General features: G+C 43.0%; 1 protein-coding gene across 1 annotated transcript in view; it reads left to right on the top strand.

Moving 5' to 3' along the window:
- Positions 1 to 21935, top strand: part of STK36 (serine/threonine kinase 36) — a 682518-nt gene that overhangs the window by 7727 nt on the left and 652856 nt on the right. Inside the window, exons 2-3 of the mRNA XM_069651602.1 lie at positions 13563 to 13703; positions 14515 to 14592. Of these exons, the coding sequence (XP_069507703.1) occupies positions 13563 to 13703; positions 14515 to 14592 (219 nt within the window). The remainder of the gene's footprint in view (positions 1 to 13562; positions 13704 to 14514; positions 14593 to 21935) is intronic.

A 21935-nucleotide genomic window follows, 5' to 3' on the forward strand; every position in this document is an offset into this window, starting at 1 on the left:
TCAAATGCTCATCCCTCACTTACGCAACCATAAAGAGCCTCCGTGGATAGCTACGGACAACCACTATCTAGACCCAGCAACACTCTCGGAGTGGCTATGGTCCCCAAGAAAAAGAGTCTTGAGGAGGACAAGTGAGCATCCGCTCTTTGCCACCTTATGGGAAATATGGAGAGAGGGTCCAGAGATGAGAGAAATCACGACGTGGCCGTCCCCCTTGAGTCACCTGTGGTCCCCGGGCATTAATAACTACGTCCCCAATGTTGAAAGATTCCAGGCGTGATATGAGGCGGGACTAGAGAGGGTAGGACAGATCCTCTGATGTGATTCCTTCATCACTCTCCCGGAACTGACAGAGGCCCTTAATATAGGCGTACTATCCACCTTCCAATACCTACAGATCAAAAGGGTCCTAACGAAGGCGGCATGGAAGGCAAAACTTAGTAGAGAACTCGCCCCCTTCAAAAAGCTCTTGGACTCCAAAAAAGACAGGAAATGCCTGATTTCCGCCATGTATAAATTACTCGTAGAAGCGGGTGGAGGGAACACACTTAATCTCAGGACGCGTTGGGAGAAAGACATGGGCCTAGAAATAGATGATGACATGTGGGATAATATGTGCCACATGGCAACGTGCACATCCATATTGTGCCAATACAAGCTCCATTCCATCAAACCTTTGCATCGCTGGCAGTATGACCACTATAGACTATCCAAAATGTACCAGTCATTCCCCCCCCCCCTCTCTGTTGGCGTGAATGTGGACAAGTTGCGGACTATTGGCACATGTGGTGGGGATGCCCTAAGATTAAGATCTATTGGGATGAGGTCTTGGGGTGGATTAGACACTTGGATGGGATTCAGAGAACAGCGGACCCTCATCTAGTCCTTTTCGGTCTAGAGAAAATAGACGATTAGTGGAAGAGAGTACAAGGCTTGGCCCCCCATCTCTTGCTTGCAGCCCGAGCCTTAATAGCCACCAAGTGGAAATCAGCTATGACCCCAAATGAGACTGAATGGATAAACATTGTAATGAACATAGGCACCATGGAAAAAATCACAGCCTCACTCCACGGCAGAGCAAAACAGTGTGAGACCCTGTGGTCCGATTTAGTGTTTTTTTTTTTATTTTTTTTTATCCAAACACCCACCCTAGTGGGGACATGGTCCAATGTCCGTGTGGCTCGAATTGGTCCCTCCCCTCTTGATGCTGTCCCCCCTCCGCCCTCTGCTTTGATCCTGTCCCCATACTACCGACCAGACGACATCCAAATCAAGATAGTATAGGAAGCCCTCCCTATGGAGAGCCCCTGCACACATGACATCGAAAAAGTTTCAAGCTGTGACAATGACCACATGACCATACAAGCACGACTCCTTGGTAACACGACTTCATAGTCCATGGGGGGTGAGGGGTGGGGGGAAAGTGTAAGAGAATGAAGAAAACGAGGGATCCAAGTAAAAGGTTTTCATTGTTATTCAGTTTGGTTCATGGTTACGAAATTGTGCCTTGATTTCTGGTTTTATTTCCACCTGTTTAATGCCTATGAATCCATATGTAACTTTTTCTTTTGTTTCTTTTCCATTGAGAAATTGTTGTGTTAAAACCTAATAAAAACCAAATAAAAAAAAAAATTCTCACTATTGTTGCTATATTAGCGTTATTAAAAGTAGCATTCGGGGAATTATATACGTTTACTAACCTGAAGGTCGGTACTTATGAAAGGTTACATTCTATGACTATCGCAAGGACCATTGAGGTAGACCATTGTGTATTTCTTCCTATCCAAGGATGTTTAATCGTGGTAAGAAGACCGACTTTTGGTCTCCCTCTAGGCCCAATATGTTGGCTGGCTTTGATAAGTACTCCTGCCATCTATATCACAGTTGTTTGCAAGCCATGTTTCCTGTAAGCCTACTATACATAATTTATCAATATTGGCTAGGAGCCCCTTATCACTTGTATGATGCGAGTTACCTCTTGTGTTCCAGGATAGAATAATATGCCTTTCATCAGGATTGATTCTCGAAGTGTGGCTTAAATGCTACTGGAAGCCATTGCCAATACCCATCAGGATCAAAACTGTTTCTCTTTCCGTTATTATTGTGACACTGTTTTTTAGCTGGAATTAGACTCTCTTTTGCAGGGACTTGGCTAGTTTTAATCAACCTGGTCTCTAGTACTGATTTATTATTTCTCGCAGCTCCTCTTGTGTCCTTCTAACTGCATTTTTTGTTGTACACATAGTGGTTTCTCTGCATGAGTATCCCAGCCTTTCACATTTCTCACTATGGCTTAGTATATATTCATGGGTCGCTAAGTCAGAACACCATAGGTTGGTGATGACTTTACTGAAGGACACCTCCTGGTCTACAATTATGAGATCCTTGGAGGAGATAATTCTCAGTTGGACTATGTGGGTAAGCAATTCAATTATTTGTTGTCTATTTAATATAATTATCTTGTTTACAGGATCTGACATCTTGATTTTTAATGCTCGAACGTCATGCAGAGTTAAATCCAATCCAGGAAACTCAATGGACAGAGCATTTTGAGTCAATGTGTGGCCCAAAAAAAATCCCTTAAACACAAATACCAGGAAAAAGCAAGAAGCCAAATCCTGGTCCATAGACATCGACACAAATGAAATAAAGCTCATTATAGCCAAAGCAAGTACCTCAAGGGCCCCAGGTCCTGACGGCATGTCCAGTGTCATGCTAAAATCAAATCCAGACCTGTGGGTGGACTTCTGCTTTGATCCATTCAACAGAATTAATCAGTCAAGATCAATCTGCGTCATTGAAACGCGTGGTAGTGGTACCAATCTTTAAGAAGGGGGATAGATCGAAACCAGGAAAATATCGACCAATCTCACTTCTGGACGTACTTGGAAAAATATATGCAGGCATCCTACTTGAACATCTAAAGGAATGGATAATAAAATCTGGCAACTTTGACCCAAGACAATCCGGATTTGTAGAGCAAGTAGATTGTGGCGTACATTTTTCTTCTGATTAGCCTTCTTAAAACGAAGACCCTAAAGGAAAATGAAAATCTATTTCTTGCCTTCATTGACTTGGAAGCAGCTTTTGACAAATACTGAGACATACTGTCATCAAAACTACGCAAAAAAGGCTGCCCAGAAGATCTAATGGCAGCAATTTCAGTCCTTCACACTGAAACATCGCTCCAGGTCAGGCTTGATCAAACAGGCAATTTAACCAGGGAAATACCCACCAGAAGGGGTCTCAAACAAGGGTGTCCCTTAATGTCTATACTATACAACTATTACATCATGGACATGAAAGACTCACTGGAGCCCACTAGATATTGCTCCCCAAGAATCAATGGTTGTCTGGTGGGTCATCTGATATATGCAGATGACCTTGTATTTCTGACTAGAACACCTGTAGGCCTGCAGCAAAAATTGAATGCGCTCCAGACCTACACAGAACAAAATGATCAAAGAGTAAATATTAACAAATCTGAAATCTTGATAATCAAAAAAACCCAGACAAAACTATAAAGATCCTTCAGATGGTGCCTGGGCAACAAGAAAATACCTGTATCAACAACAACAAAGTATCTGGGTATGATAGTCAGTGCCGACCAAGGTGAAAAACCCTGGACTGACAACTTAAAGATGAAAATGAATCAACTCACCGCCCAAGATCTCATCATAAAGAGAAAGTACAGCAAATTTTCACTACAACCGGTTATACACTTTTATAACCTGAAGGTGGTGCCTACGATGACCTACGCTGGTGAAGCGGGGTTGGGCCTACACTGGGAAACATGGCAAAATCTTGAAGGAGCATACTGGAAAAGAATCCTAAGATTGCCAAAATCCGTACCGATGGCGGTCATTGGGCATGAATTAGGCCTCTGTTAACTGTATTCCAGAATTATCTAGAAGGCATTGACTACCTTCTGCAAACTGGAACTTCCTTCTTGCCACCCCCCCCGCATTAAACCCGAAGACAAGGAATCCATCTTTTGGCCCCTGCAAACCTGGAGAGATAAATGCATGGAGATCCTGATGTTCCTTGACATGAAGGTGCAAACATTATGCGACAATCCAAAGAGAATAAAGATCTTACTCACTGCCACAGACTGGACAGAAACAGAAGCAAAACGATCCATGTCCAAGGCATACACTCTTTAAAAAAAACTCTGACTGGTCTCCCTGTCATTATCCCGGAATACCTCAAAAAATCACCTAATCAAAAACACAGAGATCTAATCTTGAGGTTCAGGTTGAACATTCTAAGAACAAAAGTGAATCTGTACAAATACGGTGTGACAACAGACACCAACTGTGGACTCCGAGAGGAATCATTACAACATCTGATTCTCTTTTGCACAGAGCTAACACTGGAAAGAACTAGACTTCTATTCGACAAACTAGAAGGCTGATGCAGCTTTAGCGCCATTCTCTGGTGGGAGTCCATATGCAGGGCCTCCAACCCCAAAATATCGAGGGCATTGGGAGCCTTCTTAAAGGCAATATTTGTCAACAAATGTGAGTCTGTACCACTGAACCATTCCCAGGATTATGGGCAAATTGTCATCAAATAAAGCCAAGAGAACGGACTGAGAATGTGAAGGACTGGAACGTATTGCATGAGACTGTTAAAAGCCCAAATCAGTTGGACTCACCGAGACGTGGAATAAATGAAAAGAGCATGGTATTATCTCTTGGCTTATGTTCGGAAATGATCAATTAAAGCAAAAGTTTATATTTTAACAGAAATGCTGAATACAAAAAAAAGTCAATGATTTAGATTATGAACTTTCATAATCTGGTAAAGTCCTGGGTAGAGTAGGAACAGCTACCTATCCTAGTTATCTAATGGGACCCCAGACAAGATGCTCAGATTTAGGTTCCACCCCCAAAAGTCAGGACCAGGTACCTGCAGGTGTGGGATTCAATGTGCATAGGAATGAATGTGGTAATTGTAAGAACCGGAGACTCTTTAACTCTGATCAAAGGAATCCATGCCTATAGGTAAGTGAGGGCCATTGGGGGACAACTACTCACATCTTTGGTTCTGGTGCTGGTGGTCCTAGGGTCACACGTGCAGTGACAACTTCACGTATCTGTTTCTGGTCTTGCAACTCTTACGGTTCTGATGACCCACTCAGCCCGACTGGGCAAAGGAGGATAAAGGCTGACTCCTTCAACGTCCCCACCCCTCCTTCCTTGCCACTCCTCTTGGATGTTGGATGACCCCCAGGAAACTCCAGGTGTGGTGAGCTGTTGTGGTGACCCCCCGCACAGGGCACAGGGTCCGGCAGGCACATGCAGCTGGATCTAGAATGGTCTCCCCCTCGAGGAGAATGGACGACATCATAGGATTCGTCACATTACATTTAAAGCAGTTTTCACTGAATGTAAGTTTGATGAACCATCTTGTTTTTTCTTATGTTATGTGTTTGTTTGATTAAGGACACCGCGAAACAACCAACAATGCACTTGTTAGTTAAGAACATGAAGATTTAATATGTATGCATTTTTCTAATTCGATCTCCTAATCATGCCTTATTTTAGTGTGCCATGTTCTTTCGTCCTATATTTCATGTATCCTGATTATTTCTTCATTGCCTATTGGAGAATGGAGATCAAAAGTGATATTTCTGTGTACATCAGCTATAATATATATAGTTGTCCAATCATTCAAATTTCTTTGTTCTATATCCATCATATCCTAATATCATCAAATATTCGTAGCACACTCTTCCTCAGCATTAACTACTTCCTAAACATTCCACTACTACAAATATATTATATCTTTTTTATATATCTAAAATGGTACGATTTCAGGGGTTTAATGTTTTTACCTTCTCAATGAGTGCTTCCACGCAGCCTAATAACTGCGTGGTTGAAGTGTGCTAATATTACACAATGCCATTTTGAATTCCCATTTAAATATTTCTTCTAGACATCGAAAGATGATTAATTTGAATTCTCATCTGCTCTTACCTTGATGCCTCCATCTTGGAATGGTGGAAGCTCATGTGTTTGATTCATCATTTAGGATGAATTGCTTTTTTTCTTATATTTTTCCTTTGTCCTTTTTTACTTAGTGCCGTTTTGTTTTTCAGATGTACTATTGATGTTCTCATTGTTACATTGACCTACCCTTATTTAAACATAATGAACCAATTATGCTACTACATCATATTGCATAGGATGTTTGCCTATCAATTATTTATATATCTTAATGAATATTTTTCTTAAGATTTATAGTACTTTAAACAGTGTCATTATAATGCTAAAAGCTTTGTCCCCACCCTTTCCTCAATTCATTAAAAAAACCAATGTATTCTCCCAGTGATGCACTAGAACGCCATTGCATTTTGTTATAAAGGTGGGAGAATTGAGCAAATGGTCATGTGAATTTCATCACAAAAGAATTGTAATTCATGGTCTGTGTTGAGTCCTACAATTACACTGCAAAAGAAAAAATATTATGTTTGCTTGTTGTTGTAGTGCTTTTTCGCAGTCGTCTCCTCTTTTGCCCCCAGCAATTTTCCTCTTTCCACTGAATCGAAGTGCTTCTAAGTCTTCTCCATTGTATTTCATCGTCCAGTGTAAGACTAATAGTTGTCGCATGTCCTTGAGCCGTATTGATATCATATGTTCATACATTTGGGTTTTAAATGGACTGATGGTGCTTCCTATAATATATATTTTATTGTAGATGCATGTAATCACATACACAGAAAAGTGCTCTTACAGTTCTTAGTTGTCCAATTCCCAAAGTTCTATTATAACTGTCACAGAATGTTTGTCTATTATTTCAAAATGTGCAAAAGATAGTCCCAAATACACAGTCAGGGACTATTGGTATTTTAGAAGACCTCTCTGGGTATTGGCTCCACCCACCTATAACAAAATAGCTATTAGAGTCAATCTGTTGTCTCACCAGCACCATCCCTACATAGCACACCCTGTCCATGTCGGGGGATGCTCGCCCTAGGTCACCGGTGGTGCGCCGCCTATCTAATAGAAAAGAGGGAGGGAAGCTTTCCCTATCTCTACACCATGTTCAATGCAAATTGCTACAACAACTCTAAAAAAACGAACCTAGGGTGACCTAGTACGAGCATCCCCTGACAGGGACAGGGGGTGCTTCTATGTAGGGATAGTGTTACTGTGACAACAGATTGACTCTAATGTAAATCATTGATACATCAGTATGTGCTCCAGACCCATTTTTGTGTGTTAACAAAAGATAATCCCCAGACGTGGAAAAAACGTCCATATGTCGTTTCAACCAGGGTATTTGTTCTCCAGACTCTTTTTGTTTTGTTATATTAGTGGTGACACTTGGTGCTATTAGGTTCCCAATTGTGTAGCTTTAGTAAATACAATTGTGGGTTTAATTTCAATGAATTGGTGTAATTCTTTAACATTAATGTTTTCCACTATTTATTTAGTATTTTAATCACTTGGTTACTTTGCACACTTTATTTTGTGATAAACATACATTTGTTTGATGAGACATTGGCAATCTACCCACTACCGGAGAGGTTGTCATTAGCAGATGCACTGGCCACTAGAGTCTAAATGGAGGATAAGGGGAGCCATGAGAGAGCATGTTAAACGCGGGGACTAGAGGAGTATGGAACCTGTATGCCAGTCAGACCCAGATCAGGACAGAGCCGCAACAGGGGAGACTACGCAAGCCGAGCGCTTCAATTCAGGATAGAGACGCAAACTAACCAACACTACTAACAATTTCCCTTTCTGCATACACCTCTCAAATTCCAAACCAAACACAACCAAAACCTACAGCACAACAAACCGCACAAACTTCACTACATTGCAACAACAAAACAAAAACACACATAGCCTTGCACAACAGTACACGACGACTACCGGCCGCAAACACCCCAGGCCCAGCCAACGGACCCACCAGGCTGAGGCCGCCAACAGCACATCACTGCTCTCTTGCACTTTTCCTGCTTCCTCCTACTAACTCAACCTCCCCTCCTCTTTCAGAGCCGCCACAGCTCCAAGGGACCACTACGGTGGTGATAGTGCGCGGTACAAATGTCCTTTAACATTAACATATTCCTATTTTTCCTCATTGGTATTTTATTGTACCCTCTATCAACAAATCTTTTTCTCAATATCACACATTGTTCTTGAAAGGATCTCTGTTCAATACAATTTCTTCTCGCTCTTAACTATTCATCAACCGGTCCATTTTTTGTTATGACCGCTTGAGCCAAATAGTGTGCTGTTCACTTCAGTTGATATGCTGGATGTTTCAATGTTATTGTTAACCATGCAGATTTCTAAATCGAAAAAGGATATTTTAGCTCTTTCATATGTCACTGTTAATGTGATATTCTGTCTATTATTTAGATAATTCACAAATTTGTTCAGTTCTTTTTCCGTGCCAGTCCATTGGTCATTCGGCTTTGATCAAACTTATCAATATATGTTCATTTCAAATAACCTCTAAAGAGGTTATCAACTGAAGGCCGGACACCTGGCCAAAAACAGTCATCACCTGCCTGGAATGTGGATTGGGACAAGACCACCCCAATCCCCATAGCCGGCTTGGCTGGCCACAGATCAGGCTCCCCCATATGGGATAAGACTGGCACGTTATCCCAAAGCTAGTGAAGAAGACGTTGGGGGCGGATAAAAGCCATTGTGGCTCTAGCTAGAACTATGTTTCCCAGAATGCCAGGCAACTCGTAACGTACGTCAGGCTGCTACGCACTGTAACCGCTGCATAAATGGGAATAAGGACATTTCTTCATGCTCTTCAACAGCGTCCCGACTATCCGTGATCAGATGCTTTGTTGTTGCTTACACTATTGTGGAAATCTCCTGTCTGGTTTTTGGATTCTTTGGGTTTGCTTCTTTTTTAATTTATTTTTCCCGTTCTGGATGAACCTTTGTGTTTTGAGGATTTTGACATTTGTGGCTGAACTCATTAGCCCCTTTTGTGGTTCTGAGGAAGACGACTTTGGGAACTGATACTTTGGTTCATGGCCTGGTTCTATTGGCCATCCACAACCCAGTACTTTGATTCAAGGATTTAAATTCAAGCAAGGTACTCTACACTTGTAATTCTCTGTTTGCTCTCTGCTCCACCAGGCCGGAAGGTATTTACAGGCTGTCCCTATGCCATATCAAAGGTATAGTGTATTCCTATGTGTTGCTTGGGTACCATATGCTGCTGTCTTGTGTTCTCCTTTGCAGCAAAACACTTGCAGTCACTTTGATCACAAAGTTTAATGGTGAAGCTTGATAACGCTAGCTCAAAGAGATCCCAAGAGGATGTGTTTTGGGCAGGAAGGGGCAGAAAGTGGGTGGGAATGGCAATAGATATTATCATGGTTCTGGACAGTCAATGGGTGGACAAATAACCAAATGCTTGTAAGCTTTGTGTTCCTCCTCAAATGTCATTTCTCCTTAGCTGTACCCTAATGAAATAGTTTTGGCTTATAGGTGGTGTTAAAGCAACACCTCGTAGCCAACACTCAAAAGGGATATATAGTACCCCTGCAGCAATTCACTGTAATGTGATGTGTGCCATTTTAAAACAATGGATAAATCTTGGACAGGGACTCAATCCCCTTACACTGGTAACCCTACGGTCTGACTAGTGCACCCAAAATGGGTGCAGTGAGTAAGGGAAGAAAAGTAAAGAGACTTTACTTGCTTCAATAGTCTGTACAGGGTTTGAACCATATTAAATAGCTCAGGATTTTATTGATGTCAATGGACGGAAAGGTTAAAAACGAAATTATTTTCTAACAGACATCCTTAATCTGAAGACTGCAATGTTGTTCTGTCTACCTAGAACACATTGCACCTTATATTCATACTCTTGTAGCTGCATGCTTAGTCTTGAGAGAGGTTGTCCAAATCATCCAGAGAGCCAACGGAAGTAGCCCTCTACTTTATCCATACATCCTCACCCTCATTGAGTCACTCCAACCATCTTCGCCGGATACCAATGATCCTAAACTCACTCCTCACTTTTCCTAAACCTATGACTATCAACTCCACTCTTGCATTTATAACCTAGCTGAATACTTTGCTGCAAAAACGTCCAAAATTAGATCGTCTCTCTCCACCCTTCCTCACGCTCCCACCTTCTACATTCCTCATACTCTACCATCATCCACTGCCTCTATCTCCCACTTCAGTCTCACTAATGCTGAAGAAGTCCTATCTCTACTGAAGAAGGCTAACCACTCCTGTGCCCCATCAGACCCTCTTGCTATTCAAGACTATTGCTCCTTTAATGGCCACCCACCTCGCTGAACTTTTCAACCTGTCCATCGACTCCTCTAGCGCAGGATCACCCAGAGCAGAGAAGAGCAGCGCAAAGCAAGACCTGCTGAGATCCGGTGATAAGTTTGTGGGAAACGGGTAATGGGAAAGAAAGGAAATCTGAGTGGGTACTGGGTATGAGAGCCATAGACAAGAGTGTGAGAGTGCATCAAGTCCTCTTCCTCGGCACAGTGGATAGTCACAAACTACTCCCAAATTATATGGTGAAAGCTTGAAGGAAGTCGTTTTCTTTGTGGCAGTACCTGGCAGGAGAGTGAACCGGATCTACCAAAAACAAACCTTAAAGAAGTACGGGTCTGGGACCCACTCCCACAAGAGAGGGTTACAACCCCCTTTTTCCATTGCAGTACTTGGCAGGAGAGTACACCAAGTACACCAGGAGAAAGAAGAGAAACCAGGGTTGAGTATCCTTATCACAATTGGGTCGTTGCTTGCTGATAGAATGCCAGGGGAAAGGAGTCACTTCCCCTTGATGTTGTGAACTGTAAAGTAGAGCTTGGGGAAGGAAATAATTTCCCTTGGTGTGAATCATAAAATAAAGTCTAAGGCAAGCCAGAGGAAGAATGGCCTTCCCTCTGGTGTTGTGAACAAGGAAAGCAACACTAACGAAGACCAGGAGAAGGGAGTCCTTCCCCTGGCAAACAAACCCGCTAGGAGGGTCAAACCAGGAATCCAGGGGAAGGGAGTCATTCTCCCTGGGATATCAAATATTGAACTTAGTGACAAAGCACGTTGGAGGATTGGCATTCTTTTTTGTTTGTAAAGTGCTGGAATCTGGGAAAGGGAGCCATTTGTCTGCTGGAGAACTTTCAGTCAGAACTGTGCCAGCCAGTCCAGAAGGACAGAGTCATTCCCGTGGACCAAGAACTTTGGTACAATAGGTTAGTCACAAGTGTAAGCGACAGAGATCGGGACATTTTTACACAGGTTGGTGGACTCTTTAAGTTAATAAGACATTTTGACAGACTCATTAGTACTTCAACTGAGGCAGGGAAACGCATCTTAGAATTATGAAAAGTTTGTTTTTCTCTTTATTTTCATTTCAATTAAGTCTATTTTCATTTCAAGTAAGTCTATAGCAACTATGCCACCCACGTGTCAGTCTACTCCTTCTGCACCTTTACATCACTTAACCACTCTTGTCTTTTTTAAACGGGACTACTGTGCCAGCATCCACTTTGGTCTCCCCATCTAGGCTTTCTGTCCTCACGACAAGATCATTAACTTTGCAACTCGGACCCTTGGAACTTCCTCACTTCACACCTACTTCCTCTTAGCAACACCAGGCTGGATGGCTCACTATGTAAAACAGGGCAAGATTTACATTTCTTCTCCTAGTTCACAAATCTATGGTAAGGCACCACTGTATCTATACAACTCTAAAAGCCTTATCGTAATCTCTTCCTCCTTGACTAACCTTGTGGCAGAACCCCCATCCCTCCCCACCCCCCCACCCCTTGTGCTTCCGTTCTCTTCTTGCTCCACTTGCATGGAATCCTCTTCTCCCTGACATGCGTGAAATAGTCCACACTGATTTTGTTAAAAATCTAACTGAAAGCCTACCCATTTGCTTCTGAATAACCCTCTCAACCTACCTCATCTACCTTCAAATTAACATTTTTCCCTCACCACTAACCTACATCTGCCCCTCACTTTCTCTGCCTCCACTCTAGCACTTAATCCATCATGGTGACATCCCTAACACAGCTGAAGTTCACTGCTTCTCGTCAAATCTGCTATCTTGTCAATTGTACGTTCTTTTTTAATCAAAAGGGCATTGTTGTTCCCTCTTTATAAATAAAAAATTAATAATATATGATGAAACGACTAGAAATATATGCTGGCACTCTCACATAACCTCATTCTCCCTCACGGTGCATGTACAGTCAGTCTTTCCTTATTCTTATCTTTTTCTTTTTTCAATTTCTTTATTAAAATATTTAACAATTATACACACAGATGAGATCAATCTGACTTGCATTTAGGCACTTTCATGTGCTTGTGAATATTCTTATAGAATAGACTCCTCCCAGGTTCTCACTTATGTCATTCACTATATGAGACTGGGAAGCATCCCTACAGAAAGGAATCCAACCAACAAAAGCAAACTCTCTCACGCGGCCTCTCTCTCGCTCACACACACAGACACACTCCACTGTTGTCGTCATTGCACATGTCTGAGGTAATGTCAAGCTAAAAATAATTGTACAGATGAATTCTCGCTACAGCTTTGTGGATCTAGTCAGATTCATACTAGCACATAAGCATGCTGCAATAGAAGGCCCTATTGTTCGCATTGAAAATATGTCCATGTGGTCCAGAATCATTTAGAGCGCAAGGTTGCCGTACATTACATTGGTAAACTGCAGCAATCACTCTGTTACTACCCCATTTGGCAAAAGATACAATTGAGTGCCTGATGGCACAGGAGGTTTCTTTTCTGGCGTTTTGTATCATGGAAGCACTTCCTCCATGGATACTTTCACCTCTCGTGATTTATTGACCTCCCAAATTATGCCTTTCGAAATTCAAAGTTTAAGTGGCTAATGTTTGTGTCTCTGGCTTTAGAACAGAACATTTCTAAAGCCAATTGTATTCTCAAAAATTCTAAAGCAAATACAATAAAGACTTTTAAAAAGAAACCAAAAAAGTGCTCCTACATACCAGCACCAACTCTGTCCCTAAGCTCTCGACCAAATTTAATTTAAATTATAGGCTACATTGGTTCCAAGTATTTAGCTACTGAGTCTTCGATAATTTTCATACCGTGCATGCTCTTCCAATTCTACCTAAACTCATTGGAAACTCGGTGTGAGCAAATGTCATCTAATGTAGTTGTTGGGATGGGCATTCTACGACGCACATTGCAAGAGGGATATTTTTGAGAGTCAAGCATTGTTCCCTCTGGCATGCATGGCCTGCACCTGTCAATATCCATGTATTTTCTGCCAGCCATTGTACTCTCCAGAGATGCACACATCCAAGAGATCTCTTGGGAGGCTATAGTGGGCCTCCCCACATGCATTTGTGATCCCCACCTCTTTTGGCCACAGCCCTGCCAGGTAACGGGCTGTTTACATTTTTCTCTCCAAGTTCATAGACTTTTTTTTTTGTTTCTCATATTTTGAAAGGTCAGGGGAAAGATGGCATGTGCAACTGAAGGACTCTACCAATGTGAGGTCACAGGTAAATGTGACTGTGAGATATGACTGCTAACCTTGCTTTTTTTTGTTTAAGGTTGTGGCTCTAAAGTTCATCCCTAAAGTCGGCCGGTTAGAGAAGGAACTGAAGAACCTGGTGAGGGAAATTGACATCATGAGGGGCCTACGACACCCCAACATCATCCGTATGCTGGACAGCTTTGAGACCGACAAGGAGGTAGGTGGTCCTTCACTCCTCAGCACTCCAAAGCCATCTGCATGCAGGATAGCTTCAATACAGTCATGTGACCCTTCCCTGCCACCCGTCCCCACACCTGCAGAACAGCAGCGTATGAGCCAAGGGGACTGTAGTACCATCGATGGTTAGAGACTCTATGCTCTCATTTTACTCAAGAGAACACAACCTCCCCCTCCCCTTAAATGTAATGCTATCCTACAACGTCCTTCTCTCACCATCTGCATGCTGGAAACCTTGGCGGCTGAGAAGTGGAGTGTGTAATCTTCCACCTTCTTTGCCTGCCCTATACCTCCCACACAAATACTTGCACCTGAAGCCCACAAATGTTGTGTACCTGAAGGACTCAAACACATGTTGTCCACTCCTCTTTCTCCCTGAGATCCTTCCTTCTGCAGTTTTGTAGAGCCTGACGGAGGAAACAAAATCTCCTGTGATATTCGGTCCTGCTTGTGACCTTTTTTCCTCCCTGTATTCTCTTTCGAGGCTGCATCACTATCAGGATTTCAGCACCTCACTGGTTGAGGGCCATCTGATTTTTGACAATTAAATGCTGGCTACTCCTCCCCATCTACAGTGCTCTTTGTACTTCAAGCAGTGGGGCTTTGATATGTCCCCCAAATCTCCCTAGAATGTCCCCTAGAACTTTTGCATTACTCGAGAGTTCCCATTTTGGAGGCAGTTGGTGCCTCGTGCCAGTGGACTTTACTCCCAATGATGTCCTTACTTGTCCTAATCACCAGCTTCCCCATGTCGTTTGCCTAAATACTTTGTTTGCATTTCCTCTATACAGGTGGTAGTTGTTACCGACTATGCTGAGGGGGAGCTCTTCCAGATCCTCGAGGATGATGGAAATCTGCCTGAGGAGCAGGTAACTGTAGAACCTACGGGGCACAAACTGCAAAGGAGGCTGGGCTTAAGAGGATGTGGTCTCAGGATTGTGTGGGCTGAAGTACATGGTGTGTGGGGTGACTTGGCCAGGAGTGGCGCATGAGATGGAGTTTGGCAAGCTGTGTTTTTGAGGGCGATCTTTCTTAGTAAGATCCCCATATTGTGTTACCTCTTTTGTAACTATTTCTAACTCTGGATCCGGCTGCAAACCAACCCCTGGGGTTAAAATATGTCTGTCTCCATATTAATAATTCTGGGTACATGCGTTTGCTTTGACAAGATGTGATGCTTTACATTTTAGACACTATGCAACTGGCTAAAATCCTCCTTCAGTGGTTATTCATCCCAATGTACACATTACTCTGAGCGAAGCCTTCCATGGTTGCAAAGATAGTAGAATTGGAATAAATCGTCTACTTCATCTATTCCTAGACTTTAGAAGCCGATTTTGTAACAGATGTTTTATGACAAAGACAGCACTTTGTAACCTACAGTAGCTAACTCGTCCCTTATAGCAACCTTTGGATTGGGAAGCAATTTAATTTTGGGAGTTTTTGCTGACCCTTTTCAGGGTCAGCTTAACCTTTTTGCTTTTCCCCCATCTTCTCATTTTGGATCTTTGACCTCTTTTCGTAGTCAGAGGGGCTTCTACCGCCTGAAGTCCCCCTGTCACTGCAATCCATTTAGACATTGGTAGCCCACTATGCTCCTAGACCAATGCTGCTTTTTAAGGACCTAATTTTATCCAACAGTGATTATATCACCCAACAGGAATGCAAGCCGATGTACTGCATTGGTAGCCCATTGTAACTCTGTGGTAGCCACTCAGTGCCAATGTCTTTTTTTAAGTTCTATGAGGCGGGCCTTAAATTGCAGATGTGCACACATGGGCTCACTTTGAGGTCAGTAATGCACTCTCTGTGGTGGTATGAACTGGTCTAGGTCAGTTCCTGGCACTGTGCTGGCCATCACACTTTCTGTTGTGGTGGTCCTGGGAGTTGGCAGTTTTTGGGGCCAACCTGGTTAGATGGCGGACAAAACCTTTGTTAGTAGCCCCCTTGTGTGATTGGTGGGCCATCTTAGCCTAGTCCCATTTTTTTTTTTTTTTGGTTATCTAAGGGGAGAGCCTGTGCTTACACTCAACTCTGCTAGAATTTGCGAGAAAAATAGGTTTTCTTACCTGCTGTATTTGTTTGTTTTGAACCATTGCTGCATTTTGAGGAGCAGATCTGACCTTACCAACTGGACCCTCTGACATAGGCTTAGCTCTGGTTCTGATTTTTGGCTGCTGGACATTCCTCCTATACCTGGCATGTTCTCTTTGTTGATCCTCCTCTCTGGCTGGATCAGACCTTCCCTACCGGAACTGGTTTCCAGGCCCTTTCACTGCCACTTCCCATGTAACGCATGGTTGTTCCGCCTTAGTGTTGGAAGCTGTCGTCTCCTGAAAGCTGTTGGGCTCATATACCCCCCACTTCTGCTCGCCTGGGCCATCCTGAGTCACCACCATTGGAGACTGCTCGTCTGGGCCGTCCTGGGTCACCACCATTGGAGACTGCCTTTATGAACCATCTGCCGTTCGGCTGACTTCCTTTGTATATTACGCCACCTGAACCTGCTTTGCCAGATTTGCCTGTCCTCCTGCAGCCACCTCATCAATCCTTTCACCTCTGGCTGACGGCTCCCTCTCCAAGGAAGTGCAATTTGTTCTTTTTGCCCGTCTTGGTAGTCGTTGATTTGAGGTTCAAGTCCCTGGGTGTTGGGATCCTTTAATCGACCTGCAAAAGAAGAGCTGTACTTACCGGGTTGATTCACCTTACTGGAACTGTATTCTTGGGTACAACAACCATCAGTACTTACCTTCTGGGCCCTAGGTTGGTGGCTTATGTCAATACTTGCCCTCAGTGGTCCCCATTGAAGAAGTTTCTTATAGGTGTGCTTTAACAGTATTTTCCCATTGTCTTGCATTGGAGGCTAAATCCTGCTTGGCTACATCTCTTCCTGGGACTGCTGGTTCGCAACTCTGGCTCTGGATCTCTTTGGGGGCAGGAGGATGGGGGCTTCTTTGGTGTTCCCTGGGATGGGTTGCAGCTATCGTTGAACATTGGCTTAGAACTGGGACTTATATTGTTTTTTACCACAACTACAGAACTACCAACTGACTTTGTCCTGTATTTACTAACTTTACAGAACTAACCTTAAATTCTCCTGTAAATTACTTTACAGGTACTTACCTGCCTCTGACCTTTTGCCTTGCACTCATCCTGAGTCCAGTGAGGCTTAGGCCAAAGACAGCACTTTTTAGCATGTGTCCCTCATTTTAAATGTATATGAAAGTATTGAATTCTTCTCCTGTCAATGTGAAGTACGTGGTTATGTTTTGTTACTGCAAGGTTATACTGTATCTTTTTTCCTATGAGCGTAATGTAACGCAATACTACACGTACGTGTGTTCTTGCCTTTTGTTGCCCTATGGGTATGGTTATCGATGTTCTGCCTTGCATCACTGTATGCCTATATGTTGATGTATAATGTGCATTTTGAACAATCATGGCACAATATGCTACATGATTAATATTGTGATAATTGTTTGGCAACATGAATATAGACTGTATGAATACAATGTTTTACAGCCTCTACATCCCCTTGTCTCCTCTCCTTCTTACACTGACTGTATGCAGTGTGCCTATAATTGTATAGTAGATTTCCCTGTTACTAGTAGGGGTGCATTGTATCTTAATGAATGACTGCTGTTTTTCAAACATACATTAGTTCCATCATGTGTTATGCGTACCTTAATTGCTTATTTTGACCCTATAGCAGCTATATGTGTGACTTTAATAAAGTGTATATTTTTTCAGTTTACTACTAATATGGGGTATTTTCTTTGTTTAGCTGTGTGAACTAACTGAACTACCAGCCCTCCATCCTTCCTGAAGTTATGCCTGACTTCTCTGTCTCTGCTACCTAACTGTACCGAGGTTTGGCTTTCATTTTGGCTGATGATATAACATTAGGGGCTCCCAGCGACTCCTGAGGAGAAGGGGATCTATGCTATGCACAACAGACACAACTTTTCTTCATGGGATTAATTATCAAACGCTAAAATATCATTTTCACAATGAATTAATCTGACCTAAAACATCAAATAGGCAGTAGCTGATTACCAAATAATTAACCCAATGACCATCTAAAAATATGAATTTCTTTACACCAGAAATATCTTTCAAAAACATACCCAAAGTGCTTGCACTATATATTAAAAACATACAAAATACATTAAATGCATGGAAGCCTAACCGCACACAATTAATGAAATAGAAAGCAACTGACCAAAAATGAATTACATTTGGATAGAAACAATCTTAACCAGAGAATTCATAAATGTGCATACACACATAGCCTGCTAGTATACACTAGTTACAAACATGCCTTCTCTAAGAACATACAAAAGGAGTAAAATCTGAATTAGTTGTTAACAAAGAAGAGCATTCAATAATCTTCTACATGCTAGTGTAAACTTCTTTCGATGAATAGCCACAAGGCCTCGTCTTCCTCAGGGCTTCAGTGAACCTTGCAACAGCTAAAGAATGAAAATGGTAGTCCCAGTATATTTCTTTTATGCCAATATTAATTAACGCCAACCAATTTAATGAGCGAGTTGCAAATCATTTAATTTTTAGTATTAAGCTTGATATGTATGGTGTTCCTAATTTTATCCCTATAAATTAGAAAAAGAAAGCATAGAAAATGATTTTGAAAAAGGACTAATGCATTCTATCTTAACCAATGTTGTGTTTTAGACCTTTAATCCATTAAGCTCCAGGTAAGTTGATCAATGCTATAATGATGTTCACAGAAGTAACAAACGTCACCAACTATATCGTCATCAAATTCACAACTGGGTCCACAAGAATCAAAAATACACTATGGGGGGACCTTAAAAGGGAAGAATCATTCATGATGGCAACGTTTTGCAATAATAGGTGCCATGAAGCGTCTCCTCACTGTAGCCATTGGGGATTTTATAACCTAGTCTGTGTCTGAAACCAACAGACTTACCAGAGTCTAAAACAGCCGCAAGATATAGAACATCCTCAGGGCTCGCAAAATCTACTGAGCCACTTGCATTGCTGGTTAGATTTTATGATGGGTGAGTATCATTTGCATGGTACTTGACCTTGCTGCTGAGTATAGGGATCTGTGAACCCTATGCGTGACACTTACTGCAAACACACTTTGTTTTCAGTAAATGGCAAATGGGTTTCATTGTGCATGACTGGGCATAGGGTAGTAGCATTGCAGCAAATATAAAGTGTGCTTATGTTGACATGCACTATTTTACAGGAAGCACTGGTAAATATTTTGTCACCTCTCACCATGGGGTGAGTGCGTTTCTCTTAGGTCGAGCATGTAAACCAATAATTGCGCCGTGTAGGTCTAATGGGATTTTAAAGAATTTTAAAAGCCTGATCCAGTTCAGTGCTGGGCAAAAAAGAACGAGACTGCACACTGATTTCTGTGATGAATCAAGGATATTGGTCACTTCTTCCCTAGAGGGAGCCACCCCTTTTGAAGATAAGGAGGTGTGCCCGCTCTGCAAAACCCTCCCTAGGGTTTTGGGAAAGCTGGACCTCACTGGGAGTGACCCTCCTTTAGGAACCAAGGACTCCCATTCCCCTGGGGACCTCCCTTTACCGAATGTATTATCTGCCTACATCGGAGTAAGAACTACTGACATTAACTCTGCGTTTGGCTCAAGGTAACGCTGACAATATCTCTGTTTGGCTTACCACATGCTTGACAGCTGGTGGTGAACAAGATGCCTCTTTTGAATATTGGAGCAAGAATAAAGGGCCAAAAACCCTTGAATCGAGGAGGAGATGCAAAACTCAGATGTAAAAACATCAGCAAGGGGCGCAGCCACACAGACCAGCAGAGTTGGCTGCAGCGTAGATGGAGGCAGACACCCGAGCGGGGACTCTGCCTGCCCGAAAAGGGCCTGAGAGGCAGAGGCCACGTGAAGCGAACTGAACCTAGAGGTTTGACCACATTCAGGACGTGTTTGACCCGGAACCTGCAAACAGTCACAGAGTCCAAGAACAAAGGGAGGACTGGGTCCTCCGATCTCAAAGCGAGAGCTAACAAGAGAGAGGGAGCCGAGGCAATCTGAACACAAAGACCGCTAGCATCCAGAGCGGAAGAGTGGCAAGCCATAGGGAACGCTGCTGTCACTTATGAGACAGGACCTCACTGGAGCAAGCACCGCACAAGAGCAGGTACGTGGGTTGTCCAGGTCAGAGGAAGGAAAAGAGAGAATGAGCGGGGAAGAGGGAAGGACTATCCCAGCCCCATCCAAAGGTCACAGGGATCTGAGAGAAGAGGGAGAACGAGACCAGGAAAAGGGCTACGGATGCCTGTGAAACCAGAGCAGCATAAACCTGAAAGGGACACAGTGACGTGAGTAAACTTAAGATATAGCCACAAGGAGAAAGGGGTCATAGGAACCTGAAAGAATACCTGAGACATTGGGTCAGAGGAACTCAAAGGAGCCACAGGGGCAAAATAGACAGGTAAAAAAGTAGGTATCACGGGAGCACAGAGGCACCTGAAAGTTGGTTGAAATATGGAGAGAGCAACCAAGTGTGTGGACAGGAGAAATATACCTCCACTGTCAGAAACCAGAAGGTCCCCGGGGATCTATAATCCAGGTGGCCAGTATTATAAAATGGGGGTGGTCCTAATAGATAATTTCTGAGATGTTATTTTTAAAAACTCTCTATCACTTCATCATGCTTGCATGGTGTACCTAATCTAAATTCCTTTCATATGACAATACAACCATTATAGATACAAAGCATATGTCATGTTTGTTTTGTGAGGGCTTTTCTCATTGCCCTATCGTGTTTATTATCTATTTCTCTGCATAACTGAAGTATTCGAAAATTCCGGAGCCCAATTACTGTGACTCCTTAACTCGTAAAGTCATCTTCTTTCAACATCGCTAGTATTTAGCAGAAAATGAAAAAAGCGTGGCCAAATAACTGGAGCGTTGGTCCTAGCTGAAGACGTTTCGGCAGGGGATTTCCATTCCGACTGCCTTCTTCTGGACTGAATTGGGTGCCCCTACAATAGAAGAGGTGCACTCCAAGTTAGATGTTGTGCTTGTGTACAGCATATGAATATGTGCATTGACAAGCTGATTAAATTAATAAGGGAAAGTAAGAGAAGACTGTATTTGTAAGAAGACAGGCTCCATACTGGCCTGTAATACACTGACCTTGGCTGAACAGCCCAATGTTCGGTGTAGGCTTAGTTGTGGCGCGTGTTCCCCATATATCACTGTTGGTCAGGAGAACCTGATCTGTAGTGTACTTCACAAGTCCTGTGTGGGGACAGGAAGTGAGCAAGGGGGCCAAAAATGAATTTAATGCCCAAAAAGCAGAAACCCATAATGTGCTTGATTAATAATTGTAGAGGCTCTGCATGATAAGTAAGGGTAACGTCATAACCTGAATTGGTAAGTGCTGCAAGGGCGTATAGGGCTTCTGGTGAGAGGTATCCCCGCTGTAATGGCTTTACCCCATTCAACGAGGTAGTATACGTAGGAACTCTAGCCCCCCCTTTCTTTCACAAACACATTCACACGGACAGCCTAACACCCGAGCAGTATATCTGATGTGTCCAATACAATGGTCAGGCGATGTCAGGCAATTACTGACCATCACTCACGCTTCCATTAAGCTTCCCCAAACGGATAAATGGCGGTGCACGAAAGCACACACTGAGCGAGCCAAAGCACATGAAGGACAGCAGTTTCGAAGCAGCAGCTGAACAAGAAAGGAAAGACGGCAAAAAGAGGGGTTTGCAAGGAAGGAAATTCCCTTGACCTTTCCGACAAGAAACTGTTTTCAAGGGCCCTCGAGATTAGACGGCTTAAAACCAGGAAACCAATCTGAAGAATCCTGCATTGTGTCGAAGATACCCGCCGCCCTCCTACATGACTAATCGAGTCGGGGAGAAGCAGCAGCCACAGAGGTACTGTCCTTGGCTCCGAGAACAAGGTAGCGTCAGAGAAATCAACGCAGCCTGTGAATTGGGGAGACCGATACAAGACCGGTCTGTGTTGAAGCCAAGGTTGCAAGCAGCAACTTTGTATAACGAGCGCTGCAACGAACATTGTTAAAGTGTGTGTGATGAAAGACGCGAGTAAAGCTAAACTGATGAGTGCTTGTACTTTGAAAGGAAATATACGATACAGTTGACGGAGTGGTTCCGGAACCGCGTGCATGCTCAAAGGTTTCTGTAAGGTATCCAGCTAAG

Source organism: Ambystoma mexicanum, chromosome 3p, assembly GCF_040938575.1.
Source record: "Ambystoma mexicanum isolate Mex_15411 chromosome 3p, UKY_AmexF1_1, whole genome shotgun sequence".
Classification (NCBI taxonomy): Eukaryota; Metazoa; Chordata; class Amphibia; order Caudata; family Ambystomatidae; genus Ambystoma; species Ambystoma mexicanum.